General features: G+C 69.5%; 2 protein-coding genes across 3 annotated transcripts; one reads left to right on the top strand and one right to left on the bottom strand.

The window, feature by feature from the left end:
- The first annotated feature begins 27 nt into the window (after positions 1 to 27).
- Positions 28 to 3223, top strand: CDK5 (cyclin dependent kinase 5). Of its 2 annotated transcripts, XM_064651920.1 has the most exons (12): positions 28 to 148; positions 252 to 340; positions 417 to 484; positions 682 to 742; positions 856 to 912; positions 1003 to 1098; positions 1554 to 1628; positions 1743 to 1839; positions 1909 to 1978; positions 2244 to 2304; positions 2373 to 2453; positions 2656 to 3223. In XM_064651920.1, exons 1-12 carry the CDS (start codon positions 112 to 114, stop codon positions 2740 to 2742), a joined length of 879 nt encoding a protein of 292 aa, XP_064507990.1. In that variant the 5' UTR covers positions 28 to 111; the 3' UTR covers positions 2743 to 3223. The 2 variants fall into 2 exon arrangements, with proteins under 2 accessions (XP_064507990.1, XP_064508050.1); XM_064651980.1 differs by lacking the exon at positions 1554 to 1628.
- A 166-nt stretch (positions 3224 to 3389) lies between these two features.
- On the bottom strand, positions 3390 to 10759 carry ASIC3 (acid sensing ion channel subunit 3). Its single transcript, XM_064651031.1, is given in 11 exon segments — positions 3390 to 3629; positions 3632 to 3710; positions 4403 to 4474; positions 4553 to 4632; positions 4718 to 4809; positions 5706 to 5859; positions 6141 to 6197; positions 6277 to 6427; positions 7494 to 7621; positions 7696 to 7846; positions 10082 to 10759. Coding segments are annotated over 11 exon segments (1626 nt in total). The 5' UTR covers positions 10637 to 10759; the 3' UTR covers positions 3390 to 3522.
- Positions 10760 to 11543: the final 784 nt, after the last annotated feature.

Here is an 11543-nt window from a genome sequence, read left to right as displayed (position 1 = left end):
GGGGCGGGGCCGCGCGGGGCGGGGCGGGGCGGGGCCGCGCGGGGGCTGCCGGGAGGGCGGCGGGGCCGGGGCCGGGGCCGGGGCGGGGGGCCGCGCCGGGACATCGCGGCCATGCAGAAATACGAGAAGCTGGAGAAGATCGGGGAAGGTGCGGCCGGGCCGGGGCCGTGCGGGGCGGCCCGGGGGCCGCGGGGCCCGGACCGGTATCGCTAGCGGGGGCCCTGCCGTGACCCCCTCCCCGCGCCCCACAGGCACCTACGGGACCGTGTTTAAGGCCAAGAACCGGGAGACGCACGAGATCGTGGCGCTGAAGCGGGTGCGGCTGGACGACGATGATGAGGTGAGGGGGGAGGGCCGGGCTGGGGCCCCCCGGGACCCCCGGGACCCCCCGCCCCCCAACCCGGCATGTCCCGCAGGGAGTGCCCAGCTCGGCGCTGCGGGAGATCTGCCTGCTCAAGGAGCTCAAGCACAAGAACATCGTCAGGTACCGGGGCGGCCGCGGGCAGGGGGCTGGGGGGTCACGGCACGGGGGCTGCTCCCTCGGGCTGACCCGGACCGGGTGTGGGGGGGGCTGCCCCCCGGGTGCCTTGGGGCAGGGGAGTGGGGGGCTCAGGGATTGCCGCGCGAGATGCCCCGGGCTGGGCCGGGCGCTCAGGGGCTCAGGGACCACCCCCCCTGCAGACTCCACGACGTCCTGCACAGCGACAAGAAGCTGACGCTGGTCTTTGAGTTCTGTGACCAAGTGAGTGAGGCCAGGGGCATGGGGGGTCGTGGGGGTCCCTGGGGGTCCTCGGGGTCCCCGGGGGTCACCGCTCCTGGCCGCCCCCGACGTGGCCCCCCTTCGCTCCCCCCCAGGACCTGAAGAAATATTTTGACAGCTGCAATGGGGACCTGGACCCTGAGATCGTCAAGGTGGGTCTGGGGGTCCCCAGAGTCCCAGCCCAGCCCCACAGGGGGGCCACAGTGTGGGGGGGCTGACAGACCCCCCCGTGTCCCCCACAGTCGTTCATGTACCAGCTGCTGAAGGGCCTCGCCTTCTGCCACAGCCGCAACGTCCTGCACCGGGACCTGAAACCCCAGAACCTGCTCATCAACAGGGTGGGGCACGGGGGGGCTCCCTCTGGGGGGTCACACCTGGGAGCTGGGCCTGTCTGTCTGTCTGGGGGGTCACACCTGGGAGCTGGGCCTGTCTGTCTGTCGGGGGGGTCACACCTGGGAGCTGGGCCTGTCTGTCTGTCTGTCTGTCTGGGGGGTCACACCTGGGAGCTGGGCCCGTCTGTCTGTCTGGGGGGTCACACCTGGGAGCTGGGGGCTGTCTGTCTTTCTGTCTGAGTGGGTCACACCTGGGGGCTGTCTGTCTGTCCGTCTCTCTGGGGGGTCACTCCTGGAGCCTGTCTGACCGTGGCTGCAGCTCCACGTCTCCTGTGTTCCCGTGATGGGGCCAGAGCAGCAGCCACCGCCTGCCCTGGGGTGTGGGGGGCACCAGAACAACCCTCCTTTGGGGTATGGGCGGCACAGGTGGGGCTCCCCACACTGACCCCCTGCCCCCCCAGAACGGGGAGCTCAAGCTGGCGGATTTCGGGCTGGCCCGGGCCTTTGGCATCCCCGTGCGCTGCTACTCAGCCGAGGTGAGTGGGCTCGGGGGGCTCAGGGGGCTCGGGGTACTGGCTGCCCCATGCTCTGAGTGTCCCTGTCCCTGTCTGAGTGTCCCTGTCCCTGTCTGAGGGTCCTGTCCCTCCCAGGTGGTCACTCTGTGGTACCGGCCCCCCGACGTCCTCTTCGGTGCCAAGCTCTACTCCACCTCCATCGACATGTGGTCAGCTGGGTGCATCTTTGCAGGTTTGTTGGGGGGCCCTGGGGGGCCTGGGGGGCTGCAGGAGCCCTGGGACCCACCCTCTGTCTCCCCAGAACTGGCCAATGCGGGGCGGCCCCTCTTCCCGGGGAACGACGTGGACGACCAGCTGAAGAGGATCTTCCGATATCCTTGGGAATGGGGAACGGGGAGCTCCGGGAATGGGGATCCCTGGGAATGGGGACCCGGGGAATGGACCTCCTCTGGGAATCCCCCTTGGAAATGGGGACCCCAGTTGGGAATGGGGAACCTCCTGGGAACGGAGAGCCCTGTGGGAATGAGGACCTCCGTAGGAAGGGAGACCCCTGGGCATGGGGACCCATCTCAGCTGGGCAGAGGGTCGGGGGGGTCGGGTACCGGGTGCCCCCGTGGTGGCCCTTGACCATCCCACGCTGCTGGGGACCCCCACGGAGGAGCAGTGGCCGGCCATGGCCAAGCTGCCGGACTACAAGGTGAGGAGGGGGCCGGGGGGAGCTGGAGGGGGTGCCGGGGGGGCCGTGGGTCACCTGTGTGTCCCCAGCCCTACCCCATGTACCCGGCCACCACCTCCCTGGTCAACGTGGTGCCCAAGCTGAACGCAACCGGCCGGGACCTGCTGCAGGTGAGACCCCGCCCCTGCCCCCCTCCAACCTGTGTCCCCCCTGCCTGTCCCCCTGCCCGTGCCACAGGGGTTCGGGCTCCCCAGGGGTGGCTGCCCTCTCCCCTCACAGCCCCCCACCCACCTGAGGGGGGCAGTGGGATGGGGGGGCTGTGGATGGGGGGGTGTCTGTGCTCTCCTCCCTCAGCCCCCCCATGTCCCCCAGAACCTGCTCAAGTGCAACCCGGTGCAGCGGATCTCGGCAGAGGAGGCCCTGCAGCACCCCTACTTCACTGACTTCTGCCCGCCCTAGGGCCCCCCGACCCTCCCTGGCTCCCTCCCCCTTCAAGAGAGGGCAGCCCCCAGCCCCCCCAGCCAGCCCATGCCAGCCCCCCCAAACTGCAGCGTCCCCCCGGTATTTATTAGGTTCTCCCCCAGCTGCAGGGGGCTGGCATGGTGCCCCTGAACCCCCTAGCCCTGGAGGGGACTGAGGGCACTCAGACCCCCCCCTGGGGGCAGGGGACCCCTCCAGGGCATGAGACCCCCCCCAGGACATGGGGCCATGATGCTGGTGGAGGGACAGGACCCTCTGGGACCAGGCATGGGGACCCTGCGGGTGGTGAGACCCCCACCCCTCTTGTCCCTGCTTCCCCCCCAGCCCCTTTCCTGCCTGGGGGGGTTCTGGATACAGCCCCCCTGGGGGGGGCGGGGGAGGACCCCATTTTTTTTCTAGGGCACTGCTGTATGTGGATGATGTGCGTTTGGAACCCCATAAAGAGCTTTCCCCCCCCCCAGTGCCGCCTTCTCCTTCCTGGGGTGTCAGGGACCCCCTCTGCCACATGACGGACACCTCTCTCAACAACCCTTGCCCCCAGCTCACCCCTGTGACCCCCTCAGTGCTGCCCCCTCTTTCCTGGAGCAGCCGTGTCCCCCCACCCCCCAGCAGCCCGGAGCTGGGGCCTGGGGCACCTCTTTATTTGGGGGGGCTGCAGGGGGGGTCGCATGTCCAGCGCGGGGGGGGCACAGGCAGCGCATGCAGGGTCACGGGAGCGGGGCTGGGGGGGCCCCTTTCCCCCAGCCCCCCGACACCCCCTCAGGGGGTGGGGGGGACCAGGAGGCTGCCCCGTGGCCCGGGGGTGCCCCCCCAGCCCCCCGGCCGGCGGGGGGGCGGGCTGGGCTCCGCGGCGGGTCCCGGGGGGGCCCTAGAGCCGGGTGACGAGGTAGCAGGTTCGGGGCGACGCCGAGACGGGGCGCGGGGCCACGCAGGGAGGGCCGGGCACTCTGCGGGCGGGCCGGGGGTTAGAGGGGCTGGGGGGCTCAGGGGAGATCGGTTCCCACCCGCCATTCCCCTCCCCCTGTGTCCTGCCAAGGTGGGGGGCTCAGCGCCTCGCCCCCACCCCTCGTGCCCCCCGGGATGCCCCGGGAGCCTCCCAGCTTTGGGGCACCCCCACGCAGCCGCTGTGGAGCCAGGCTGCCCACCCCCGTCCCCAAGCAGTCCCCTCCCTTCTGCCCCTCTGCGTCCCGGAGGGGCTCCGGGGGGGACAGGGGACCCCGGGACAGGGTGCTGGAGACCATGATGAGGTCGGGGGATGAGGCGTCTGCAGGGAATGGGAGTGTCTGCAGGGAATCAGGGATCTGCAGGGAACGCGGGGGTCCACGCAGGATGGGGGGATCTGCAGGGGATGAGGGGTCTGTAGGGGGATGGGGGGAGTCTGTGGGGAATGGGGGGATCTGCAGGGAATGGGGGGGGGTCCGCAGAGAATGGGAGTTCTGCAGGGAATGGCCCCCCGGCCCCGGGGGGCTCCGGGTGCCCCCCCGCGTGTACCTGGGTGGGCGCGGGGCCGCGGGGCTGCCCGGGACCGCCGGGTGCTCCTGGATGGGCGCACGGAGGGACGAGAGAGCGGTGAGCCGGGGAAGGGGGATGAGGTGCGACCCCCCGGGCGGGGGCGGGGGCGGGGGGCGCGGGGGGTTACCAGGGTGCTGCTGTCGCTCCGGGGGCTCCGCTTCTTCTCCTTGTACAGGCTGAGGAGTTTGTCCCGGAACACCTGGGAGGGCGCAGGTCAGAGCCCCCGGCCCCGAGACCCCTGAGCGGAGGGGGTGTTGAGGGTGTCGGGGGGCCTCACCTCGTACAGGTAATCGAAGATCTCCAGGATGGTGAGGAGGCTGGCGCCGATGAAGAGCCCCATCTGCCCCCCGATGTCACCTGGGCGGGAGGCGGTGTCAGAGAGGACACGCCCCTCGGAGCCCCTCCGGCCCCCCGACCCTCACCCGGCCCCGCCGGCCCTCACCCAGCAGTCCTGCCACCTCGTACGCCTTCTTCTGCTCGATCATCTCGTAGTTCAGAGCCTCGAAGAAGATGTCCAGGACCAGCACATTGTCCCTGGGGGACACGGGACGAGGGGACAGTGTCAGGCACAGGAGGCCGGGGGGCTGTGCCAGGCTGTGCTGGGGGGGGGCTGGACTGTGCCATGGGGCACAGGGGAATGGGCAGAGGGGTCTGCCTGGTGCTGGGGGACACAAGGATGTGCTGGGCTGTATTCTGGGGCCCCGTGCCATGCTGCGCCATACTGGGCTGTGCCATGTAGTGTCATGCCATGCGGTGCCATCTGTGCCATGCCATGTTGTGCTGTGCCATGCAGTGCCACATGTTTTTCCCTTTGCTGGGGCATATTTGCACAGGGTAGGCTGTGCTATGCTGGGCAGTTCACGTGTGCTGGGGACGTATGGCCATGCCTTGTCACACCATCACACCGTGCCGCGCTGTGGCAGTTCAGGGATTCTGGCGATGCCATGTGGCTGTGCCATGCTGTGTCCCACCATCACACTGTGCCGTGCCAGCTTACACGTGCTGGGGACGCTGTGTGGCTGTGCCATGTCACAGGTGTGCTGGGGGACACGGTGTGGTCATACTGTGCCGTATCACACCATCCCATCGTGCTGGGCCAGTTCTCATGTGCTGGAGATGCCATGTGGCTGTGCCATGTCACACTGTGGCACTGTGCTGTGCCAGTTCCCATGTGCTGGGGACACCCTGTGGCCATGCCCTGTCACATCCCTCTGGGCTGTGCCAGTTCACGGCTCCCGGGGATGCCGTATCACACCGTGCTGGTTCATGCTGTGTGCCATGTCACACTGTCACGCTGTGCCATGTCACACCAGTTCACATGCTGGGGGTGCCGCGTGGCTGTGCTGTGCCACGTCACGCTGTGCCACACGGTGCGCTGGCGGGGCAGGGGGTGACACGGTAGTGGTGGCAGGGGTGGCAGTGTCACTCACGCGATGTACTGCTCTGTCTTGTTGAATTTCTTGGCCAGGTACTTGGCCGAGGCCTTGCTGGGGATCTTCACCATGGAGAGCTCTTTGCCGTAGCGCACCATGGCACAGGGCGTGCGGCACGCGCAGTACTCGCTGTCCTTCGTCACCAGGAAGTCTGGGGGGGCACGGGTGGGACAGGGAGCCCCAGGATCCCTGGCCGGGGGGGGACACTCGGGGACAGAATTGGTGGCACGTGGGGGGAACCCAGCCCTGCGTGTCCGGGGACAGCGGTGACCCCCACCCTGGTGAGGGCACAGGCACACTGGAGCCACGGTTGCAGCGATGGGGGCACAGAGGGCACAGGGACACCAGAGCCACGCTCGCAGCAATAGGGGCACAGCGGGGGCGAGGGGTCCCGGGGGTGCCCGGGGCCGTTGAGGGGCCGGGGGTACATACCCAGCGCGGGGTCAGCACACTCCTTGTACTGCTCCGGGGTGCAGACGTTGGCGTTGCCTGCGGGGGAGGCGGCGGTCGCAGGGGCGGGGGGGGGTCCCGGCAGCCCCCGCAGCCCCCCGGCCGCCCCCCCGCTCACCCGGCATGTGCACCATGCGGCAGTTGCAGTTCTCGGCCAGGTAGCGCGTCTCGCAGTCCAGGCGGCACGCGGTCAGGCTGTAGTTGGTGAAGAAGTCGGACTCGATGGGGGTGGCCTTGCAGTCCCCCCACGGGGGGGGCAGGTACACGAGCTGCCGGGCGCCCGCTAAGGAAAACACGGCGTCCCGGGGTTCCCAGTGTCACCCCCGCTGTGTCCCCGGTGTCGTCCCTGGCCACGCTGCCACCTCCCAGCCCTCCGCAGGAAGACCTTATTCCGCACAGCCAGTGCTGGGAGGTCCTGCCACCCCAGAGCCCCCCTTCTACCCTGTGCCCTCCTTTCTGGCCTCGGGGACGGGTGTTGCAGGCAGTGTCACCTCTACCAGGTGCCACAGCAAGGGTGGCACATGGCAATTGGGAGCACACGGGAGCCAGACGTGCCAGGCAGGGGGTCGGCACAGACGCCCATGCTCCCCTCGGTGCTCGCTGTCCAGCCAGTGAGTGCTGGGGGTCCTGCACCCCCAGCACCCCCATCCCACCCTGTCCCTCCCTGCCAGGCGCAGGACGGGTGTCGTAGGCAATGTCACCTGCACCAGGTGCCGCAGTGGAAGGGCAGGAGCCAGCGAGGGCTGGCACGTGGCACCTGGGAGCACACAGGGGCCGGGTGTGCAGGGATCGTGCCTGGTGAGGGGCCCAGCACCCCACCCGTGGGTGCCAGGGCCACGCTCCTGCTGCCGCCGTGCTCCTGCCGCCCGCGCCACGCGCGCCGGCACACGTGGTGACACCCACCCAAGGCACCTAAATTTAGGTGTCTGGCTGCGGGGGCCGGGCGCTGCCACCCCCCCGGCGGCTGTTCCGCAGGAGCCAGGGGGTCGCTGCCGGAGCCAGAGCCCGTGGAGAGACCACGTGGTCCCGGTGTGGGGCTGCCCCACACCATGTGCTGCTCCTGGCCAGTGTGGTGGCACAGTACTCATGGCACAGCTTGGCACGGGATGTCCCTGTGGGGATGGCTGTGGTACCCACAGCACCGCTTGGCATGGGATGTCCCTACGGGGATGGCTGTGGTACCCACGGCAGGGTTCAGGATGTCCCTATCAGGGTGTCCCAGCGTGTCCACACCAGGCTGTCTCAAGCCCTTTGGGGGCCCATCCCAAGCCCTCTGAGGGTCCATCCTGATCCCTCGGGGGTCCGTGCCCAGCCCCGGGCGCCGTGCCCGGATACCCGCTGCTGCTGGCAGGAGACGAAGGTCTGGAAGCCGGGGGCGACGCCAAAGCCCAGCTGGTCGATGAAGGGCGGCTCCTCCTGGCTGTGGATCTGCACCTTCACCCCCACCTCGAACGACGTCTCGTCTGCAGGGCAGGGGGCGGGGGTCAGGTGCCGCACGGGGGGCTCACCTGTGTCCCCAGACAGGCAGGGGTCTCACCTGTGTCCCCCCAGACAGGCAGATATTCCTCCTGCTGCACGTTGAGCATGAGCTCGAGGCCGTTGCCGGAGCCCCCCTGCAGCGTGGTCAGGACCTCGCGCCCCGGCCCCCCCGGGTTGAACGTGTAGCACTTCCCCAGGCGTGTGAAGATCTGTGGGGACACAGGGGACACGGGGACGGGGCCCTGGGTGACACTGTGGGACCCTGTGAGGACAGGGCAAGATCCCAGTGCCCCTCAGGACCCGGTGCAGGATCCCAGTGCCCCTCAGGACCCAGTGCAGGATCCCAGTGCCCTGGGAAGGGATCCCAGAGCCCGCCAGGGCCCAGAACAAGGCCAGAACGGTGGCAGTGCCCGCCCTGTGCCTGGGCTGCCGCGACTCTGCAGGGATATTGGGTTTCAGTGAGGCTCCAGGGGACACGTGGGGACACTTGAGCAGGGAGGGCACAAGCCAGGATGGTGATGGAGACTGGGACTCAGTCACAGTGGCAGAGGCCACCGTGACCCCTAAGAACCTGAGAGCCTGTCCTGGGCCAGCCACCCCAGCAACCCTGGGGACCTGCACCCCCAGCCAGGGACCTGAGGGTGACCTTGAGCCTTCAGGGACTGGCATCCACAGACAGGGCTCCCGGAGTGATCCAGAGGCCCCAGGACTGGCCCCATGGACCCCAGTCCTGCCATACAGCCCCCTGGGGTCACACCCCCCCCCGCTATGGGTGCCCCCCCCAGTGTCCCATGGGGGGAGGGGGCGTTGCTGTGGCAACAAGCTGCTCCCAAAGTGGGGACCTGTCACCATGGTAACACGGTGCCCAAGGAGGAAAAGGGGGGGGCGGGTGTCATGGCAACGACTGCCCGGCATGAGGATGCCTGGGGAGGGTATGGATGGGGACAGGGACTGGGACATGGCCCTGGCACTTCCAGCCTTCCTGCTTCCCACACTCAGGTCACCCAGGGCCCCCCAGCCCTGCACCCTGGGGACCAGCTGTTCCCACTCTCTGCTGTTCCATCCCTGGACCCATGTCCCCGCACTGCCATCCTGCCCCATCCCACCAGCCCTGGTGGAGGCAAGAAGGGGGCACAGCCCACCCTGATGGCCCTTGGGCCTTTGCCACGTGCCCAGGGACCTCGGGGACCCTGAGGATGGGGTGGGACGAGGCGCAGGGACACAGTGCCAGAGCGCAGTGCCACAGCCCAGGGCAGGGGATCCCAATCCAGGACTAGGCCCTCCAGCCATATGTCCTGCCCCTCGAGCCTGGGAGCCAATGCCAGCACCTGGTCCTGCTGCAGGGGCACCGGCAGAGTGGCTCCAGCCAAGGGTGTGGGGGCACAGGGGCCATGGGGAGGGCACGGAGCTGCTGAAGGGCAGCTTGTCCCTGAGCTCCAGAGAATTAATTGGTGCTCTAAGAGCATTAAGGTGACAGTAATCGCTGGGAACAGAGATGGGCACCAGGCACAGCGGGCACGGGCTGCCCAGCATCTGCAGCACACTGCAGCAGCATGAGGGATGTGCCTGTCCTGCCTGTGCCACCGTCACTGCCCGTCCCACCGTCCCTGCCTGCCATGCATGTGCCATGATCCCAGCTAGTACCACCGTCCCTGCCCTGCTCTGGGGGCAGTGGTGGGGCCGGTGCTTGCACAGGGACCCCCACCTGTGCCACGTGTGGAGGAGCTGCCCCTGGGAGCCTCTGTGCCAACAGCCAGGGCAGCGGCTGCTGCTGGCAGTGCCCAGGTGGTACCTGGAGCTGGAACAGGGGAGTGGAGCTGGGGGCTGTACCTGTGAGCACCCTGTACAGGTGAGCACCCCAAAGCTGTGAGCACCCCATGCCCGTGAGCATCCCGCACCCACCACCACCCCATCCCGGTGCCTGCATGCCAGCAGAGCCCCCACCCTGCACAGAGCCCAGCACAGCCCCGCTCCAGCCTGGGCAGCGTTCCCAGCCGCCTGGCACCCCTGCAGCGTGCACAGCAGGGACACCCCTGGCTGGCACCCGCTGCGTCCAGAGGGGTGGGCAGGGGCTGCTGGTGTTCTGGGTGGTGGCCAGGCAGAGAAGGGGCTCACCCGCAGGTGCCTGACCTTGGCAGGACACCCAGGTCCCTCTGCAGTGCCCAAGAAGGTGGGCAGGGGCTGATGGTGCCATGGGTGGTGAGATGCAAAAGTGGGATGGAAGAAGGGGTTCAGCTGCCAATGCCCAACCCCGGCAGGACACCCATGTCCTTCCACAGCCCCGGGGGCACACGGCAGGTCCCCTCCCCATCCTCGCTGTGCCCACGTGCATCGAGATGGGAGGAGGAGCTCACCTAGGGGTGGCCAACCCTGGCAGGACACCCGCGTCCCTCCACAGCCCCGGGGACACACGGGGGGCCCTGCCCCGCCCTCCGGGCACTCACCACGGTGAAGTTGCGGGCGGTGCAGCCGGTGCCACGGAAGGTGCACTGCAGCAGCATCTCGGCCAGGTCGTGGCCCGTGCGGTTGTAGAACTCGGCCATGCTGAAGGGTTTCGCCTTGAAGTTCTTGAAGTTGGCCTTGTCCCTCAGGGCAGCCAGGACGTGGGGCTCGGCCAGCTGCGGGTTGCTGATCTCGTAGCGCTCGTTGAGCAGCGCCAGCAGCTCGCCCACGTGGTACATGTCGTTGCGGGTGATTTTGGAGAAGCGGAACTCGTTGAGGTTGCAGATGGTGATGGCCGGGAAGGTGAGGTTGCGGGCGGCCACCTCGTCCAGCTTGGTGACGTGGGGGTAGGTGAGGAAGTAGGCGACGCGCTCGGCACACACGAGCAGCAGCAGCCCCAGCGAGCCCAGGAAGAAGCCGCCCCAGAGCACGCGGCGCAGGGACACGGCCCCGTAGGCGAAGACGTGGCTGATGCCGTGCAGCGAGGAGCTGTGGGCGAAGGCCCGCAGGCTCGAGAGCCCCTCGCCCTCCCCGCTGCCCTCCGAGCCCCCCCTCATCCTGCCGCCGCCGGGCCCCCGCCGTGCCCGGCGCTCTCAGCCCATCGCCGCGCCGGGCTCAGGGCGCTGCCGGCGGGGAGGGCACGGAGGAGGAGGGTGGGCAGGGCAGAGGAAGGCAGGGGATGGCAGGGCAGGACCGGCCGCTCCGCTCCCCCGCGCTGCCGGTGCCAGCGCTGCCCGACCGGTGCCGCGGGGCCGCCGGCAGCGCAGCCCCAGTCCCGGTCCCAGCCCCGACCCCAGCCCAGGTCCCAGTTCCAGCTCCGGTCTCGGATCCGGTCCTGGCTCCAGTGCCAGTCCCGATCCCGATCCCGGTCCCGGATCCGGTCCCAGCCCCGGCTCTGCTCCCGCCGCGGCGCAGCCCCGATCCCAGCCCCAGCCCCGGTCCCGGTTCCAGCCCCAGCCCCAGCCCGGCCCCGGCCCCGGTCCCGGTCCCTGTCCCTGTTCCAGCCCCGGTCCCGGCTCCGCTCCCGCCGCGGCGCAGCCGCCGCCGCCGCCGGTCCCCGCCGCCCCCCGCCGCCGCCGCCCCCGCCCCTCCCGCTCGGCTCCACCCGCCGCCCCCGCCGGCGGCCGCGGCGTTGGGGTACGGGGGGCTGAGACCCCCGGGGAAGGGAGGGGTCAGCAGCGCCCCTTCACCGGGCGGCCCAAGGGAACCCACCCCGGGGGTCACACAGCGGTCCCCCCATCCCGGGGTCACGCAGAGGTTCCCTCACGCCGGCGGGTGATGCAGTCGTCCCTTCACCCCAGAAAGATGTCACAGGGTCTCCCCACTCCGGGGGTGACACAGGGGTCCCCCATCCTAAGGCTGACACAGGAGACCCCCCACCCCGGGAGGGTCATGCAGGGCTGATCCTGCCCAAGAGGGTCACAGAGGTTCCCCCAGCCTGGGAGGTGACACAGAGGTCCCCTA

This window comes from Pseudopipra pipra, chromosome 1, assembly GCF_036250125.1.
Source record: "Pseudopipra pipra isolate bDixPip1 chromosome 1, bDixPip1.hap1, whole genome shotgun sequence".
In the NCBI taxonomy this organism is placed as follows: Eukaryota; Metazoa; Chordata; class Aves; order Passeriformes; family Pipridae; genus Pseudopipra; species Pseudopipra pipra.
The sequence above is the reverse complement of the archived record's forward strand: the minus strand, read 5'-3'. Positions and strand labels throughout refer to the sequence as shown.

Excerpts from the sequence above, each read along its gene's own strand:
- CDK5 (XM_064651920.1), top strand. The coding sequence starts at position 112 with ATGCAGAAATACGAGAAGCTGGAGAAGATCGGGGAAG. Across the intron at positions 341-416 it reads GGCTGGACGACGATGATGAG|GGAGTGCCCAGCTCGGCGCT; the intron begins GTGAGGGGGGAG and ends CATGTCCCGCAG. Across the intron at positions 1,099-1,553 it reads AGAACCTGCTCATCAACAGG|AACGGGGAGCTCAAGCTGGC; the intron begins GTGGGGCACGGG and ends CTGCCCCCCCAG.